The 20,653-nt window shown below is 37.0% G+C and overlaps 1 protein-coding gene across 1 annotated transcript in view; it reads right to left on the reverse strand.

Annotated features, from left to right (window-relative positions):
• Positions 1–19,978, reverse strand: part of shisa9b (shisa family member 9b) — a 39,276-nt gene extending 19,298 nt beyond the window's left edge. Inside the window, 3 exon segments of the mRNA XM_084125126.1 lie at positions 15,221–15,342; positions 19,149–19,672; positions 19,675–19,978. Of these exon segments, the coding sequence (XP_083981252.1) occupies positions 15,221–15,342; positions 19,149–19,672; positions 19,675–19,776 (748 nt within the window). The 5' untranslated portion in view covers positions 19,777–19,978.
• Positions 19,979–20,653: the final 675 nt, after the last annotated feature.

The following is a 20,653-nucleotide window of genomic DNA, read 5'->3' on the forward strand; positions in this document are numbered from 1 at the left end:
GAATTCCCTGTGTGACACTTCACATTTGATGCTATTTCATTTAAATAATTATGTTTCTTCTTGGTTTTTGTTATCAGTTTTATACATTTGGGGTTTATAGTACATCATATATTGTTTAATGAATGTTTATGGCATTATTTGGAGTCATGTGTGTGTCACCATGATGGTGTTTTGTATTTATGTGTATGACACTGTGCACCTTCTTAAAGTTAACATGGGTCTCAGTTTGTGGAAAACTAATGGTATACTTAAATCATTGTGTGCTTTTCTTTTTTACCACCTGTATTATTATGATGGTTATCAGTATATTAAAAAGATATAAAGCAGACCATAATACTTTAGTGAAATTTAATAATAACATTTATCGGTTTATGTAATATAACGGTTGTCCTGTGAAAACTAAAAGGTTCCTACTGTGTTTTTTATGGTAAAGTACTGGGAACCACAGCTGATGTTTTTTTACCACACATTTAAATCCTGCTGATGTTTTTTTTTTTTTTTTTAAAGTAAGGTTGCTACCATATTTTTTACGGTAAAATACTGGCAACCAAACTGACGTTTTTTACCGTAAATTTCACAGGTTTTTTTTACATTGTGTTTTTTTGCCCGTAAATTTAAATCCCGTAAAACATAAAAGGTTGCCACCATATTTTTTACGGTAAAATACTGGCAACCACAGCTGCCGTTTTTTTACCGTAAATTTCACCGTTTTTTTTTAACAGTGTAGCATATAGCATTATTTAGCTCCTTAGCCTGAGCTAACTTGATCACGTCAAGCTAGGCGGGCGTGGTTTCAGCATCCAGGCACCTTAGCTCCACCTACGCCCTGCCTCTTTGCCCATTTTCGTTTATCCGGGAGTGACGCACATGCTGCCAATATGGCGACGGCTCCGCCCACTTTAGCCTTCAAAAATGCTCTTCATAAACCTACAGGTGACGTCACGGACACTATGTCCATATTTTTTTACATTCTATGGGATTGCTAGAAAAACTCGTTAATAGAGGAGAAATCGCATATACTTCCCTACTATATTATAGTAGGTGAAAAACAGTATGTGACAAAAGTAGTATGTCCGAATTCACAGCACTCATAAAAGAGTAGGCAAAAAGTAACCGGATAACCTGCTACTTTCGGCGAGATTCTGAAGTGTGCAGATGATGGACGTGTTACTATCCCATGAGGCTTTATGGATTTATAGAGGATTTATGAATGGCAGTGAAGCGACACAACTGACGCTGGTAGGTCACATGATAATTATAACATGATGAATGTAGTACGTCCAGATTACATTCCTACTACACACACTCATACTATATCGAACATATATATATATATATATATATATATATATATATATATATATATATATATATATATATATATATATATATGAAGTCAGAAAGTTATGTTGTGGCTTAGGTGTTTGTCTCAAAAATAAGTTTTTAAGCATCCATGACCAAATCAATTGCCATGGAGTTCAATGGGAATGCTAACATATTGCTCTCTCCAGGTAATACAGACCTCCTTGGCTGGTCAGGAGCTACAGTAAATAGCAAACAAAGCTTATTGTATTTGGCAAAAAAATTGATTTTCAAGTGACAAAACTATAAATGCTGGACTGACAGAAATTGCTATAATTTGTGAGCGTTTCAGAGAGAGAGAGAGGAAGAAAAAGTGAGTGGCCGTTTATCTGGGAGGAGATGTCAGCTATGCGTGAGATGTCACCCAGCTTTGGGTTCTCATCGTTTCGCTCTGCCAAGAAGTCTGATTGGAATTTAGCCCATTTTTGAAGAGAGCACTTAATGAATATGCCAGTTTTAGTTATGTTACATGCACAGTTCTATTCCCTCCTGGACTGTGATTCAGAAGCCTTATCTAACATAGCTAATAAATGACTGAGGTCAGCTTTTTTGGGGGGGGGGGGGGGGGGTCGGTATGGGGGGGTATGGTGCATGAGACATTTTTGTCAATACGTAATGGAAAAACATGCTTCGGTGCATATTGCAATAAGAGAAACATTGGTCCAAGGAGATATGTTAGTAAGACCTGTGCTGAATTTTTCACGAAGAAAACAATAATCAATATACCTGCATTTCTCCAATAAATAATACATCTAATATTACCAAAAACATCTTTAGATCACAGGTTTTTGGACATAAATAGCCACTTAAATTATTCTACATTGCAACTGCACACACAAGTTCTGCATTCTTTGAATTTATGAATTTATGCCATATTTTAATTCCTCCTTTAATTTTGCATCTGGGATGTACTTAAAGTACATCACACAGCACAAACAGGAGGGGTTTTTTAAAGTTCAAAAGAACTTAAATTAAAAAAAAAAAAAAATCCAAATCCAGTATTTGTGGTCTCAAGTTTTAGTTTGAAGGAGCCCACTTAATGCTGTATCTCAATGATAAAAAGAGATAATGAATACAGAAATTGGGCTAATTACAGCCTTATTTCCCACTGGTCAAAAACAGATATCAGTGCCAAGCTAATTACATCAGAGAGGGGCATGAAAGTACATGTTGTGTCTGATAAAAAACAGTCTTAACTAAATAGGATGAAGAGACACATTTGACATATCGGAAACATCCTCTGTAGCTGTAAGACACCAATAATTGAGATTCTTAGCTCATATCTTTCTAACAAAATGTTATCAATAATAAGGTTGGCCGAGTGCAATGAAAAATAGCTTTTTATGTCCTTTTTGAAACCTCTAATGCCTATTAATTGCAATGTCATTAAAAAGGGAAAATGATCCTTTATAGGGTTTGTAAGGGTGAGTTAATGATATCAGAATTTTTATTTTTCAGTCAACTATCCCTTTAAAGTAGAAGGACACAAAAAGACCTGCTCAAATGAGCCAAAGTGAGTCAAAAACAGACACAGATAGTTTGCAAGGCCTCATTAAAAATGCAATAGAGTATTTTGGGATCTAAACACAATAGTGACTTGGGAAGGGCACAGACATTGTCACACAAAGAAAACTTTGGAACCGATCTGAGAGCTGGAACGGAAATAATGGATTTATCATATTTCCACTACACCCGCCTTTCACATGAAAGGATGTGGATATCTTGCTATGGTATGTGTATGTATGGAACATTTGAAAGGCTGGCTGGTGTCTGCCTGTGGTCCTTCTAATTTCAGGTGTGTTATGACCTTCAGCATCTCCTGTTACTGATGGCAGGCTAACTGTCTGCCTTAAAATAAACCGAAATTTTTTTTCCAGAGCAGAAACTTTTTTACTGGCAGTATCAGCTTAATCAGTATTTATGACTTGCTTTTCGGTAAAAATATCTTTAAAAATAATAAGAATTTTACGTAAGCACAACTGTGTAAAAGTTTTTTATTTATTTTTTATACGTATTAGCCTAAAAACAGTTGTTAAATTTATCTTAAGCATGTTTCGATATTTTTACTGGAAAACCAGACAAAAATGCTACAAAAAAATAAAAAATAAAAAAAATAATCACCCAAAAATTTAAATACTATCATCATTTGCATATCATTCCAAAACTCAACATTTCAATGGCTTTCTTTCTTCTGTGAAACACAAAAGAAGATATTTTGAAGAATGTTGGTAACCAAACAGTTTTGGTAACTACTGACTTCCATTGTATGGATAAATAAAAATATGTTTTTTCATGTTCCACAGAAAAAAGAAATCATACAGGTTTGTAACGACATAAGGGGGAGTAAACAATAAAACCAATTTGAAGTTATTTCAAAATGTTGTCAGTTTCTTAACCCTATAACAAGTTTTAGAGCAGAAACATTTTACTGGCAGCATCAACTTAATATTTTATTTGCTGCAAAAGAAAAAATATTGTACCAATTTTTTTCCCTTTTTTGTTTTTACTTTAAGCTTAAATCTAACAAAGATAGAAAGATTGTTTCAAAATTATTATTGTTATTTATTTTATTTATTTTTGCCAATTAACTATTTAAATTCTCTGACATACACTCTCTTAAAGTTCCCCTGTAGTCAATAATTTAACCCCTAAAACTCATCTTTGATCACAAAAATTGTATAGCTTAAAGGTAACTCTACACCCTTGCCTCATTTAGTATACGAAGTTCTATGAATATGCAAATTAGCCCCGCCTCCGCTCACTCACACCAGCTCAGAGATCCACTCGTTGACGTTCACGCATTGACGTGATTGGTTACAAGGTAGTTTATGACGTCAGAAACACCAGCGATTTCAAACCGTGTTTTTGAGATCGTCTTTGGTTCGCTGCAGTTTTAGGGAGAAAATACTCAGCAATGGTGCTGACTTATGAATTTACACATGGTTTGTCTTAAAGCATACTAAAAACACCACATAGACATATAAACAACATTAAAAGCTTGATTTTCACCACAAGGGGAAAAGTTTTTAATATCTAATAAAGTTTTTATCTCAAGTAAATTTATCTTGTTTCAAGCATACGTAGGCTGGGGAAACAAGACATAAATGTTGATTTAGAACGTGATGTCTGCAGTGTGCAAGCCTTTACTTTCGAAATGACAAAAACATGATTGGAAAAAAATCCACAAAAGCCTGTGTAAAAGCTTTTTCTGGGTGCTGAACAGTGGAAATGCGGTTCAATCTTCACCACCACTATATCATAATGAAGGCTTTGTGCACCTACACTGTGTTGTTAGGTTCTTCTTAAATTCCCAGAAGCCCTTTCTGTCATGCATGAATACCCTTTCCATTCCTTGTTTGGTATTTTTTAAAAGCTTATCATGTGATTCAACAACATAATGCCAGAAGAAAACAAGACAAGCTCTGACTTTGATTTTTTCCTGATCTGCCATTACATGACTCATTACGCACTCAACACAACTCCACTCGTGGGCAGCCATCTTAAATTTGGAAACCCACGTCTGCATATTCATCTCTCTCCAGGAAATTTGGATGTTGTGCTGTCAGTGGCCCATTGGTTTGGGATAAGTATGCCACATATGGGCACAGACCCCAATATGCCTCATAGACTCAAACATGGATGTGGACTGCACACATCCCACCACATCATCTGACATTTGATAAAATGAAAAAGGACCCAATGTCTTATTTTGTTTTCAGATACTTGAGAAAAACATTAGATGACACTATTTCCTAAAGCTTTAAAGGTTCCCTGCTTTGGGTCTGACAGGCTGACGAGAGCTCAAACTCTAGCCTTACAAGCCTCAAGTTGTTTTTATTTCCCTGGTTTTCATCGCCAGTGCTGTGCTCTGTTCAGTCAGAGAAAGAAATGCCAGTAAACAGGGTAAATAATACAGTATTCAGTAAATATAAATAAGACTGTGAGCATATCTTCTGCAACTCTTTGGTAATCTTGCCTTGTGGCGGCCTTGGCATACATGTTTCATTTTCTGGCACTCCTTGAACTTTTAGCCTGTCTTTTGCCTTGGTGTATTCCAGCAGAACAATGTGTCCACCGCAGAGAGCTCCTCCAACTCAACTCAACTCAACTCAACTCAACTCAACTCAACTCAACTCAACTCAACTCAAACTCTTGGTTTCACTTTATTTGATGGCCCCTTTAACACATTCAGTTGACTATAAGTAATGTTGCACATACATGTCAACTAACTCTCATTAGAGTGTTAGTAGAGTATTAGTAGACTGGTAGGGTTTGGGTTAGAATAAGTTGACATGTAGTTGCAAAGTTACTTATAGTCAGCAGAATGTCGGTTGGGGGACCATCACAATAAAGAGTTAGCAGATATTAAGCAGACACTCTACTAATACTCTGATGATTGCTTTTGACATGTAGTTGCAAAGTTACTTATAGTCAACAGAATGTTCAAAAGGGACCATCAAAATAAAGTGTTTCCAAACTCTCAACTAAGCTTAGCTTAGTTTAACTTAAACTTTTAGCTTATCTTTGAACTTAACTTTCTGCCATGGCTTAGAAGACAGGTTGATATTGTGTTGATCAACAATATTTTAAAGTCTCAGGCCACAATTATTGAAAACGACCAGCATTTCTTGAATTGCGTTGCAAACAAATTAAATTCTCCAAAATTCATGCCTGCCTGTACCACATCATTAGTATGGCACTGCCTCATGTGGTTATTATCCATAAATATTCAGTATCCCCACATCCTCAAATTCAATAAATATTAATGGACAGAGATCGGCACCGCATTACCCATTACCCACCTTCAAATATTCCCAAAGTTATTAGTACTACTGTTTGCTCCTCTGCGGAAAATGGCTTCACATTGTACTGATGCAGCCTTGAAAGACAGACAGACTGGGATTGGAAAAAAATGGATAACAGCAGAAACATGTTTTTTGATTTTCAATGCGCCACGCCACAGTGACCAGAGGGCATAACATGGGAATACAAAATGTGAGACATAGTATGCTACATAAAACTAATGGAGCAATCAAAATACCTTGAAAATGCTAAAAACAACTGCCTTGTAGATTTAGATAAGAGTTTACAGTTTATTTGTTTACAGATGCTATTTGGTTTGATGTTTTGCATCACACTGCGTTTTCAAGTGTGGCTTGAGTGTTCAAATAATTTTGGGTTCACATCATTGAAGTGGTGAGCTCACAGTTTAACAATAATATATATTTTTTTCAATGATGAAGATAAAATGCATAACACATTTGTAAATCTAGTGTTGTTTTTGGAGAAAAGGCCATTTAAGGCCACTTTTGTGCACTAATTATAACTTAAAATTTTGCGGACGAAATCCAGTAATTTCCATAGGAGTCCACGAATTTGGGAATTTCGGGAGGTCAAAAGATTTCCCACGCAGATTGGGTTCAAATTGGTCACAGATTCACCGCGTTGACCAGTTACTTCTGTCTGAGCTTTATACATTGCTACATTATTTACAGTAGACAATGGACCATTTTGGTTGCAAAATTTCACCAATGTGACTGCACCTTTACACCATTACCATCTCCACAATGGCTGTTCACATTTATAGTTCTGCGTTGGTGTGTCTGCACCGTTCTGCGTCGTATACAGCCAATCCACTAGGTGGCGGTGGCGACTACAGGAGTGCAAGACAGCTAAATGACAATATGAACACAATTCTTAATGAATTCTTTCACACTGGGTAAATTTGTACTCACTACAATGAATTGACGCAGTAAATAAACACTAACTACATGCAACCTGAAGACCAAAATCAGCATACATAAACTCCTCAGTTTGTCTGTTCTGAATGCTCTCTAAATGCTAAACATAGTTATAACCTGATTTTTTCTCTCTCTCAGTAAACGCTTCAAACACTCAGTCCAAAAATTCTGGAAGATGAAATGCCCTCTGGACTAAAATCTGCCACTGAAGAATGTAGACCAATAAAAAAAAAAAAAGTGAAGTGGACCCATTTCTTACAGCGGTGCCATAAAATCCAGATTGGACTGACCCATTTCAGGAGTTGTACATCACCACTGGGCTTACATTTTGACTGAGAGGAAGTGGTCTGATATCCACTCAATGACATGGTTTTTAAGTTGAGAGGAAATTCTTCTCCCCTGCTTGACCACCTGCGGTAAAAAGAGGCCATGCTACCGTAAGTGCTCCAGTTGCGGTGGGAGGCTTGTGCCATGGACAAATGATAGGAACAGGAACACACAGTCACCTGTCAGTCGTCCAGTACGGCAGGGGGATGGCATGTTGACACCGTGACAGAAATGCTTAAATAAAAACACGGACAGACCATAACAGACAAAGATATCTTGTTTTGTTTTGCTTTATTTTACACTACCTTCCTTTAATTGTTTGGAGTCATGTGTAATGGTTGTGAAATGGGCTTTTTGAAATGACATTCTTTGAAATGCCATTTCTCAAGATGCTATTTTTTCTAATGATGCTGTCTTGTTTACAGACAAAGTTTGCATTGATTTGGACTTTGAATGCCCTTCTATCATTATAACTGTGCTGTTCTTCAAACACAAAGTGAAGAATGATTTTCATGCCGTTTATGATGGCTCTGCACTTGCATAACAATAACAGCTCTTGTAGGGTGCCATTATGCTTCCAGAATACATTTGGACTAATACTGGAAAATTTACACAGCAATAATCCACATTTGGAAAGCCATGCAAAAATCAAAAAAAAATATATGCCTACAATTAGCCCACTGAGCTGTTCAATAGGTGATTATTCACTTTTTTAGTTACGCTTGAAATATAAAAAGCATTTTAAGAAGAAATATAAGAAACCTACATAATTAATCTGCTCTGGCACAGAATATTGTGTGTATAGTCTTATTGAGCTATGGGAAATTATTAAGAATTATTGATTCAGCTGCCCCACACTCAACTTTTTGTCTTCTATTAGTTCCTATTAGTTTGCTTACTTTTTCCCTTTAGAAATTCTGCATCATATGTAACAAGATGGCAAAATAACCTGCACTGAAATGAAGGATATTATACTGTGTTAAATAACTATGTTACTATGCACACGACGTGCGATTTAACAAGATAATGAATTAATAAAATGTGGTAACAATCTTTTTGTTTTTGTTTTCTGTTCCATGTGCAGCACTCTGTATATAGTTGTATATTACAGTATAATAATCTGCAATAAATAAGTCATGGGATTAATTCAAATACTTAATTCATGGCCACGATACCTATATTTTCCTCCGCATGTCGTGAGTGGCTCTGTACCAAACAAACCGATAGTATAAGACTGAAATGACCAAGGATCTTGTTAGAAATAAACCAAAAAGATACTCTTTTCTAACCAACCGCTCTTTGGCTTTATCAGAAGGATATGCAGAGCTGTAGGTGCTACACATCGTCCATTATTTCAAAGCCAAGTTTCCGAATACAGAATAGGAAATGGTCTCATGTAAATTTTTTGGGATTCTGACAGATTTTAGAATGAGTAATTTTTGCATCTTAGTTTTAAACAGATTTTAAAAGATCAAATTGTATTCCCACTGATGTGACCTCTTTAACATGGAGTGGGCAACTGCTCCTCTACAATCATCTACGGCCGTTTTCAGCTCAAGCCGTGGGAGTGTTTGACTGATGGTGGGATGTATGAAGGTCTGAAGCAATCCACCTCCTATTGTGACACAGCTCTCAAAGAGCCAATTTGGGCCCGATGAAAAAGCAGCCTTTCTCAGCTCTCATCTTTTCAACAGTTGCTTTAGCAGTGTGAGCTCCATGCTCCCTCTGACGAGCCAGACGGGCGATTTATGTCACAGCTCCAATCGGGGATTATTTATATGTTTTGCTTGTTTTTGATGGTGTGCAGGGTTTTTTTTTTCTAATTATAATGTGTTAACTTAGAGCCTATGCGATCTGAGAAGTCCACACCATTGCTTGCCAGTCATCGCAGCCTTCCTTGGATGCCGCTGATTTACATAGCCACCTACTTGTCAGCACGTCGACTGGCAGGAAATGAACTGATAATTATTCTTGGGGGGGGGGGGCATTAGAGGGAAGAGGAAACTCTGTTTAAGATGCGATAATTGATCTGACTGCCTAGGCTCTATCCGTCCTTGCCTAAATTCATTAAAATCAATAACAGTAATTTCAGCTGAGCTCTCAAACCATCCCCTGATATATCTCAGCCACCAGAATTTTAAGAATTAAATGGCCACTCATTTCTCAGCAATGTTCAAAATAATGCATTACAAACAAATTACTGTGGTGTAGTGAAGGTGTCAGACGATGGTAATACCATGGTACTTTGATATAGAGTCCAGAAGTGAGATCACTAGCTAAAATGCTTCCTTTTTGCAATTCATTGATTTGTTTTCTTCATTATAAACTATGAGCATAACATTTTCTGTGATAAAATTAACAACAAAAAAAAAATATTATGAAATCAAAATCCCAAAACTGGCTGATTATTCACAGGTTTAAATAAAATTTCCAATTCCAGATTTTCAATGTGATCTTTAGGCAAGTTTATTTCTGCCACGGAATAAAAATGAATAATAACGTAATTTTTATCTCACAATTCTGACTTTTTTAAAAACATTGCAAGATATAAACTTGCAATTGTGGGGGAAAAAAAGTATATCACACAAATCTGAGAAAAAGAGAATGGCAAGATATAAACTTTTAAGCTATATCCAACAATTCTGACTTTATAACTCGCATTTGTGAGTTTATATCTCATAATTCTGAGAAAAAGTCAGAATTGTGTGATTAATGTCGCAATTATATATATATATATATATATATATATATATATATATATATATATATATGAGCAATATGCAAGTGATATATTGTGCATTCCTAGTCTCAGACTTTAAGTATCTAAAAAAAACACAGCTCAGCACCATTTCCTCACTGCCCTCCAAATGACACATTTTTGGCAAATATTTAGGAAACAAAGTTTGTGACATGATGAAACTGTGACGAGTGTCTGTCATATTGAGACTGATATGTGGTCAAATTCATGAGCAGGTCATTATTTCACATCTTGCTACAGTAAATGTGCAATCACTTGCAACATTTATGCATCTGGCATAAATCTTCTAGCCATCGGATCCCATTATTATGTTTTATTTTGCCATATTTTTTCAGTTGCATTTTTTTTCCATGCTTGGGGAAGAACAACAATGGTCAGCAAAATCTTTCACCATCTCCATGGAAACAAGCTGTGCAGCAAACCAGGTAAAGCTGTCTGTGTAACTAAACCACAGCTGAATTCAAGGACTTTTGACAGGAATATTCACTCCAGGAAAAGATTTCTTCTGTTGTGTTTCTCTACTCTAAGCACAGAGCTGGCACAGCATTATCATAATACAGATTCATCAGCTATGACTTTTGCTTATGACTATGCAACTCAGCTGCAGTCTTACGAACTCCATGCGGTATTGCATTTTCATTCATTTTAATGCTGATTTCACCTCGAACAGTTATTTAGTCCTATAAGCTCTCTAAAAACTGCTGTAAGCTGTTCTGGTGTGTAAACAGAAGCCTGAGAGTTGATTAGGTTAACTGGCATAGCAATGAGTCACCGATAGTTTCTTTGCCCAGCGGATTCTGAGTTTAAGCAGATTCTCATGAGTAAAAGTATGCTGTACAAACACTGGCTCTGGGGTGAATTAATTATATATTATTGCTGTCACCTGTTTAAATAAAAACAGACTCTCAGCTTGTGCTGGTAAATGTTTGGGCCTGAACTTTACAGCAGAACTCTGTGCTTCACAGACTAATTGTGCAAATTTGATCTGTATGGTAATGGAAAAGTATAGTGGTTGGGCAGTAAATACATAAAGCACTCAAGCCAAACCGAGTTTCTTGTGCTTGGTTAACCCGGATTGCTGGATTGGGACTATGAATTGCATTTCAGTGACCGATTTACTCATGCTTATTCTGTTTTCCCAGTCACCAGATGACTCAGGTTTGTCAATACGGATATCAAGCGTAATGTCAAGTGTTGTTGTGGAACATAGATATTTTGGGGCTTTTGCCTCTTTATTAGGTAGATACAGTAGAGAGTGACAGGACATTTTTGGCAGTGAGACAGTTTGAGGAGGAGGAGACCATTCATAGAAAGATATGCCAAATAAGGAAGTCCCACCTTTCAGTTAAATTAACCAGTTGCCTCAACGACCAGGGAGTCAGTTAGCCACAGCTTGACAGTTTATCTAAAACATTATGTGTAAAAAAAAAAGCATCTTTCTCCATTGATAGCAAAAATGTTGCACCATTGTGATCCTAATCAAAAGAGGTTTTGATTTTCTGGTTTTCTTAACCAGACAGCACTGTGCTGCCAAGCTGGTAGGCTAAGGTATTAGCTTGCTAACTGAAGACAAAAACGATTAGGGAATATTTACTTTTACCATTTTAACTCAATATTGATTTGCAAAATGTAATTTAAAAGACATTATTGAACATATTTTCATGATTAAGTGCAAATACGCCGTAGTCATTTTAGAATGGTTATGGACATTAGCATAATCTAGCGGAAAATATTGTTTGTTGGCCTGACTTGAGATAAAGATGGTTGAATAATGACAAAAAAGTCAAAAAATGTATAAAAAGTTTAAACATTTAAACATTAAATTGATCAAAAGTGACAGAAAATGTATTTATAATAAAACAAAATGTTTATATTTTAAATAAATGCTGTTCTTTTAAACTTTCTATTCATCAAAGAATCCTGAAAGAAATGTATCACAGTTTCCACAAAAATATATACTGTAGCAACTGTTTCCAACATTGGTAATAATAAGAAATGTTACTTGAGCACCAAATCGTCATATTAGAATTATTTCTGAAGGATCATGTGACACTGAAGACTGGAGTAATGATGCTGAAAATTCAGCTTTAACATCACAGGAACAAATTACATTTTATAGTATTTTAAAGCAGAAAACAATCATCTTAAACTCAGGGGTGTTTCCGATGAGGAGGCAGAGGCTCCTCAAAAAAATCGGATGAGAAAATATTATATGCAAATATATTACAACACAAATATTACAAATAAGATACTAAAATGTGACATCTTCATGTCTGTGACAGACTGATGATCTGAAAACAAGTTGACTATTAAAAAGTACAGCTCGACATCATTTCACAAATAAAATGTGTTGTTTAAATTATTACTGCCTTTAGACACTATTTTGCAATGAATGTAAAACTGCTTAAAGAAACTAACTTGATGAGATTTATACTTGGTTTTAATAAATAGAACATTAAAAGCATTGGTAATATAAAAATACAAAATAGAAATGTGTTTGATTTATATAATGTTTATTTAACCCAGGAAAATGTGACAACATTAAGTGTAATTTTACATTTTATTTATAATGTAATTTTTTTTTTTTCATTTAATCATTTAATGATTAATTAAATAATTACATTTTATTTATAATGTTTTTTTTTTTCATTTAATAATTATTAATAATAAATAAAAACTGTGAGGATTTTGCCCTCTCATTTCAGAACACCTCTGCACGTCACTGCTTAAACTGTAATAACTGTAAAAGTTTAATAAAAACTGTAAAACTGTATATTAACTGTAACTATCTTCACTCTTCTCACCTTTCATGAATGACATGGTTCTCGAATTTTCAATGCTTTACTTTTTGAGTCTAACCTTGTTTCACACAACAAGGCCAAGCCAACCCCTGGTCCCAGTGTGGCACCGGTCAGCACTCCTCAAGTAAACACTTTAATGGGTTTGTGGCCGCAGAGCCTTGAGGCCTCAAGCCAGAGGTTTGCATGTTTTCCCTGCTTTGTTCAGCGAGAAGTTTTGAGTTCCCTGCAGACGGCCCTTCTCTCATAACGTTCTTTCTCCCCAGCGTTCGTAGAGACAGCTCTTTAGAGGAGCAGCACCTGCATGTCGCTTCGCTGTGCTCTGTTGCACTTTCAGCAGAAAGCTCAATCACTCAGCCAGCCTGTTAACATACACTCCCCATTGCCTCTCAAGTGTTGTTGCAGAAAAAACATGGGTGTGCACTACAGATTTCACTCTCGCTCGCTCTCTTTTTCAGAGCTGACAGCTATCTATAAGTGCTCGGTTTGTTTCCTTTCCACGAAATCCCTTTCTTCAATCTCAGAGAATGAGCAGAGACCAATGGGAAAAATCAAGTGTGCATTCTGTATTGTGATAACAGCCGAAAATCAACAAAGAGCTTTTCACTTCCATCAAAATTCAGATTTAGAATTACTCTCCCTGTCCACTGTTAAAGCAACAGCTGTCAGGCCATTGAATTACAATGTGGTGAAATAAAAGCCAACCAGACTTTGTTCAGCAATTAAGATACATAAACATATCTTACCAGGCACGTCGGAGCATTTGCGTGAAACACACGGGCTATAAAAAGAGCATACGACATCTGCTACAACTGCTTTTCTGACTTTCATTAGGAGGCTATCAAATAAAGTGTGACTGTTTGACTCGACGCGAGGCATATTGATCTAAACATCCGGAAGACAACTGGGACACCGATTGGGAATCCGTCAGCACCATGGCAACACTGTGACATGCCACGAGACAATGTTAGTAAATCAGCGCTGTCTGCGGGCTGAAGTTTATTGAATTAGACTTCCTATCTTGTAATATTTCATTTTAACCATTATTTACGGAGGAAACTTCACTGTGATTGTTTTTCATCACAAATATCTTTTTGCAAATTGCATATTTACATCGACTTGAAAGGCGCTGTTTAATATTTTTTGCCTCAGCTAAATTAAGGGAAGTTGTATTTCAGCAATTAGATACAGTATGAGATGCCTTGCTAGATAATGAATACAGTAGTGACCATATTCACAATACAGTACAGCCTCGAATGCCTTATTACTTTAATAAATGGTTTCTACATATTAAAAATATCAAGAACACCCATTTTCGTTATTTTACTATGCAAAATCTTTCAGTGCCATCCTTACGGTACAGTCCCTGACAAAATAGAGTGTTGCAATGCAACAAAAATAATCTGCTAAATAATAAGAGCTTTGATATGGTGATCAGCTGTTTCACATAATAGCTGTTACTATATCATGTTTTGGACTTCGTATTGAACAATCAGAAGCCAGGACCAGAACTACGCATTTTATATTGTATTGACCAATCAGCATCCAGGACCAGAACTATCTGTTTTATAATATTTCTTATTGACCAAGCAGCATCCAGGTCCAAAAATATCAATTTGATAATATTCTGTATTGACCAATCAGCAAAACTATATGTTTTATATTTGTTGTATTGATCAATCAGGACCCAGGACCAGAACTATCAATTTTATAAAAGAACTTAGCACACTTGCCAAAGTAAACTGGATATTTTAAGGTGATAATTCGCTAGTTATCATATTTTCCTGCACATTTGTATTATTTGCATAAAATAACAGCATGAGTGAGGTGAAAAGAGAGAGAGGGAGATAGAGTTGTGTGTGTGAGAGAGAGAGTGTGTGTTCTTTCTGTGTGTTAGTCAGCCACTTAGCCTGTGGTAATTACTATCTTAGCATGTTAAATGATCACTATAGACGCACACAAGTGCTACTGCAGCCCACCGGACATGACAAAAATGGGCTTCTCTAACTACTTCCCCTGTTCTCAGTAGGAGTCAAATCAAGCAGGCAAAGATATTTACTGATGAATAGCCATAGGACCTCACAGCTGCTTCTCTGGGGTGAAGAAGATGCATCTGCTACTATTGGATTGTCACAGCGGAGAGTGTTTTCCAGAATGAGCTAAACTGAGCTTTAAGTGACATGGATTCGACCTGTTGTGCATGAGCTCTGATGGTAAGGAACAGATTTACTTACGCAGGTTGTTTCCTGTTGCTCTGGCCTGCATGTTCTCGTAGTGTTGTCCATGCACTGCCAAACTCTCCTCCCTCTCCACGTGTTCTCCTGGAGCTGTCTGGCGCATCACCTGGGCCAGGGCTCTATGGAGAAAGGCTTTGTTTACTCATCTTACAAAGAAAAAAATGTAAACTGATGTAGAGCAATTCAGTAGATATTTATACTGTTCTTGACAGACATTTCCTCATCGAAAAGTTTGTTCCGAAAATTTTAAATAAATATTGACAAAGAGGGATTACAACGATCTGTTATGTTAGACCGAAATGAGTGTGGTACATTAAATACACCATAAAATAACTTGCAGCCGTTTTCTTTCCTGTGTTGACGCATTTGAAAAAAAATATTTAAAAAATAATAATAATTATAATAGCCAATAATAAGTTTTAGTTTTGTGAAGTAATGTTTAGTTTAGTTTAGTAATGTGCTGCGTAACACGAGAATTAACCTCATTAGTTATTGCAGAAGTTAAAACATGCTACGTAACACACAAGAATAAACCTCATAGGAGAAGCTCAAACGTGCTGCGTAACACGAGAATGAACCTCATTGGTTCTTGCTGAAGTTCAAACGTGTTGCGTAACACGAGAATGAACCTCATTGGTTCTTGCTGAAGCTCAAACGTGCTGCGTAACACGAGAATGAACCTCAATGGTTCTTGCTGACCCATACACAAAAGAAATATATTTGAAATATATTTTCAGGATATATTTTGGAATATATGCAAATATTTGAAATTGGCCCAATAAATATATTTCATACTTATATTTCATATATTTTTGTTATATTGCAGAATATATTTCAATGTATTTGGAATATATGCCACATATATTTTTGACACTTTTAGGGACCCATACAGAAAAAAATACATTGAAATATATTCTGAAATATAACAAAAATATATGAAATATAAATATGAAATATATTTATTGGGCCAATTTCAAATATTTGCATATATTCCAAAATATATCCTGAAAATATATTTATTTTGTGTATGGGGAAGCTCAAACGTGCTGCGTAACACGAGAATGAACCTCATTGGTTCTTGCTGAAGCTCAAACGTGCTGCGTAACACGAGAATGAACCTCATTGGTTCTTGCTGAAGCTCAAACGTGCTGCGTAACACGAGAATGAACCTCATTGGTTCTTGCTGAAGCTCAAACGTGCTGCGTAACACGAGAATGAACCTCATTGGTTCTTACAGAAGCTCAAACGTGCTGCGTAACACGAGAATGAACCTCATTGGTTCTTGCTGAAGCTCAAACGTGCTGCGTAACACAAGAATGAACCTCATTGGTTCTTGCTGAAGCTCAAACGTGCTGCGTAACACGAGAATGAACCTCATTGGTTCTTGCTGAAGCTCAAACGTGCTGCGTAACACGAGAATGAACCTCATTGGTTCTTGCTGAAGCTCAAACGTGCTGCGTAACACGAGAATGAACCTCATTGGTTCTTGCTGAAGCTCAAACGTGCTGCGTAACACGAGAATGAACCTCATTGGTTCTTGCTGAAGCTCAAACGTGCTGCGTAACACGAGAATGAACCTCATTGGTTCTTACAGAAGCTCAAACGTGCTGCGTAACACGAGAATGAACCTCATTGGTTCTTGCTGAAGCTCAAACGTGCTGCGTAACACAAGAATGAACCTCATTGGTTCTTGCTGAAGCTAACATGAGAATGAACCTCATTGGTTCTTGCTGAAGCTCAAACGTGCTGCGTAACACGAGAATGAACCTCATTGGTTCTTGCTGAAGCTCAAACGTGCTGCGTAACACGAGAATGAACCTCACTGGTTCTTGCTGAAGCTCAAACGTGCTGCGTAACACGAGAATGAACCTCATTGGTTCTTGCTGAAGCTCAAACGTGCTGCGTAACACGAGAATGAACCTCATTGGTTCTTGCTGAAGCTCAAACGTGCTGCGTAACACGAGAATGAACCTCATTGGTTCTTGCTGAAGCTCAAACGTGCTGCGTAACACGAGAATGAACCTCATTGGTTCTTGCTAAAGCTAACATGAGAATGAACCTCATTGGTTCTTGCTGAAGCTAACATGAGAATGAACCTCATTGGTTCTTGCTTGAGCTCAAACGTGCTGCGTATTTTTATTTTTGTGTGAACTATCCCTTTAAGTCTGTGTTCTGTGAAAATAAATATTTAAATTGTGTATATCTGCTAAAAGACAGCTTTACTCAGCGTTTAAGAGTATAGTAGCATATGCTAGACCTAACAGACTTGACATGATTTAAAAGCTACGAAATTCCCATTTGGGTTTCCTGGGGTCTTCAAACAACCTCATGTACATAAAACTAATAGATTAATTCACATCATGCTTTGAAATGGTAAAAAAAAATATATATATATATTAATAATAATAATTACTTTTTGTGGAGATACATTAAACCATTATGAAAAATCATTAAAATTGTGCAAGTCAGTATGGTGACATATTCAAAAGGCACTCAATTAAAATGGTGTAAATGACTGGTTGTGGGAGGTGGATAGGATACTATGGCCCATGTGAGTTTTTATTGTGTTCACGCCTAAATAGAGTGAAAGATAAAATGAAAGGTCAGTGTACAAATAGAATGTCCTTGAAATATTAGTATCATTAGACACAGATCAGTGTCCATTATCCTACTAATGTCACGGACACCACTCTACTGATGTTTAGATGAGTAAGCGTCTATGTGTGTGTTTGTTTGTTTGGAGTAGACGCTTTTTCAGACAAAATCTGTGCTTCACCATGGAGATAATTAGAGACTTACAGAGATGTTGATGAATGTTTGCTGATCAACAGATGAATTAGACCTGAATGCTAGTCAGTATATTTTGTAGTACACCTGCTTTCAGCTCTCTCTGATTATCAACACTTTATGCTGTGTCTTCAGGAAAAAGCACAAAGTCATGGTGAGAGATAGAGTTTTGTCAGTGTAATCCTTGAGCTATGCCGAATGACATCCCAGAGAAAAACTGTCATCCTTAGAGGTTTGCTCATTGAAGGCATAAGCATTATATTTCATTATTGATATCAACTTATAAAATCTCCTTAGGAGAAAATAAAAACAGACACAACTGAGGTAATTATTGACTTACAGTCCGATTGTTGAGTTAATCAAATGAATTAATTAAAAAGCTCTGATAATTTAGGAAGAGTGTGATAAATATTTGAGTTCACAATGAAATCTACACTCTATGAGAAAAGGTATACAAAAAGCTGTCACTGGGGGTGCTTCTTTAGACCTTCTTTAGACCCTTTGTGCCTTCTTTAGGACAAATGTAGGACATTTGATTGCAGATTTTGGAACAGTTTGTGATTGTGTCAGATCTCTTCTGAAACTCTTAAGTTGAAACAAGCAAGTGACTTGTGTAAACAACTCTCAATTTTCTCTCTGTTTAATATCATTGTTGTCTACAAGAAACAGTTGAGGTAATAAGCTCTCATTTGTATTTTTATTTCCCATGGTGTAAACTGCTCCACTCCAAAACAACACAAGCAACTTACAACTTCTTAAAAAAGGACAAGACACGAATGCATCAATGTAAAGCTGGAAAATGTAGATTGCATATTACCCTTTATTAATTAAATTGTTAAATCCCATTTGATTTCCTTTATTTCCTATGGAATAAACTTATCTGCTTCACAACTATACAGCTTACAATTTACAACAGTTTATAAATATTACAAAGGATATCTAAAAATGATTATTGATATGCAGTCAGAGTGTATTAATATGTAAAAGACAGCTCAGGCCTAATTTGCTTTTGGAAGAATTAGATTTTTGAAATCCCATTTGATTTTCTCCGTCTCTAAACTGCGCAGCTCCACAACAACCACCCAGACAATAAGCAACAGCGTTTGAACTTGAACTTAGGCTATTCAACCTCTCTTACCTGGACATGTTCTCTCTGTGAGGTCGATGCGCCTTCTCCAAGCCAAGTTTGGTGAATATCCCAACCAGCGCCATGATAGCAACTACTCCGCATATGATATACACAATCAAATTCGCTTTATCCTTAGTCGGATCGTGTTGGTCCATCATCTTCGGCGGTGGTCTGCCCGTCATGGACCACGGCGGGGTGTCGTAGTTTTTGCAAGTGGTCTGATCTAACCTGGAGTTTTTAAACTCGCAGCAGAACCTGAAGCCACAGGTCCCGCAGCAGTACAGGTAACTACCCGTCCGACACACGAACGGAGGATCCCAGTGACCCATCACATCATAATAGCCCCGACACCTGTCCGTGTGAGGGGTCTCAGAGAGACCGTTTTCCCCTTCTCTAGAGTCGTTAGACCCTGACGCTGTCACCAGACCATCCAGGTTCTTCCCAGGTTCGCCTTCCGCGTCGCACACAAGAACTTTCATCAAAAAGTAACCCAGTAGTAAGCCAGTGCTTTTCATCCTGCGCTCTTCTCTTCTCTCCTCTTCTTTGCCACGGCTGAACGGACGCTGAAAGACAGAGTTGGGTGTCTTTTGTCATGAAGTGTCAGGACGCATATCTCCATCAAAAACATCACCGCCATCCGAGATGATCATGTTTGATGATACTTCAACGCCACAATGAGTCTATAGAGGTTTTGAAGTATGCAAATGATTGAATATGGAGATTTCTATCTTATCAAGTGTGGCATTCCAATAAACACTACTGTGTTTTGTCTACTAATATATATTATCCTAAACAACGGCGTTCTTGAGCACTCGGGAGCGTGGAGCGCCTGGATCGCAATGAGCTGCGGTTGAACGGAGCGCTGAGTGAGACTGAATGCGTAATGATGAGAGAGGAGGAGGGGACCCCAAGTATGGGCACATGGAAGGAAGCAGCAAAAGAATTAAGAGGAGAGAGAGAGCAGAATGTGTCAATCAATATTAAGTCCTGTGATTCTCACAAAAAGTAGCCTATACATTTTGCGCGTAAATGAATGCGCAACTCATACGCTACAACTAGCCAACGGCAATGTGCGAATTATGTCGTTCAATAGGCTACTCATGAGGATCGACTAGACTATTTTTTATGCTACTTTTAGGCGTTGAAGCACAATGAAAAGTCATGTACGATATTAGCCCCGAGTTACAATATTTATAAACGTCTAAAAAAGATTTTACATAAATGTTTAAAACCTTGAAACCCCGCCCCTCCTTTTGTTTTGGTTTCTTGAGGGAGTTCCAGCCAATGGGTTGATTTCATTCGCAGCCATTTTAAAATCGGATTGACGTAATGAGCGTTCACATTGCGATTCAACAATGCAACATGATATTATTTAATTTAAAGGAGAGTTTGGCGATTTCCAGTGACCAAGCAAAAGATACCACAGTGATGAAATTCGAGCAGTGACTACCAATGGGAGTGCAGAGGCCGACAGCAACCCGGCGACCTCCAGAAAGGTAGGGGGAGAGCAGGGG

Source organism: Abramis brama (genome assembly GCF_963993115.1).
Source record: "Abramis brama genome assembly, chromosome: 1".
Lineage (NCBI taxonomy): Eukaryota > Metazoa > Chordata > Actinopteri > Cypriniformes > Leuciscidae > Abramis > Abramis brama.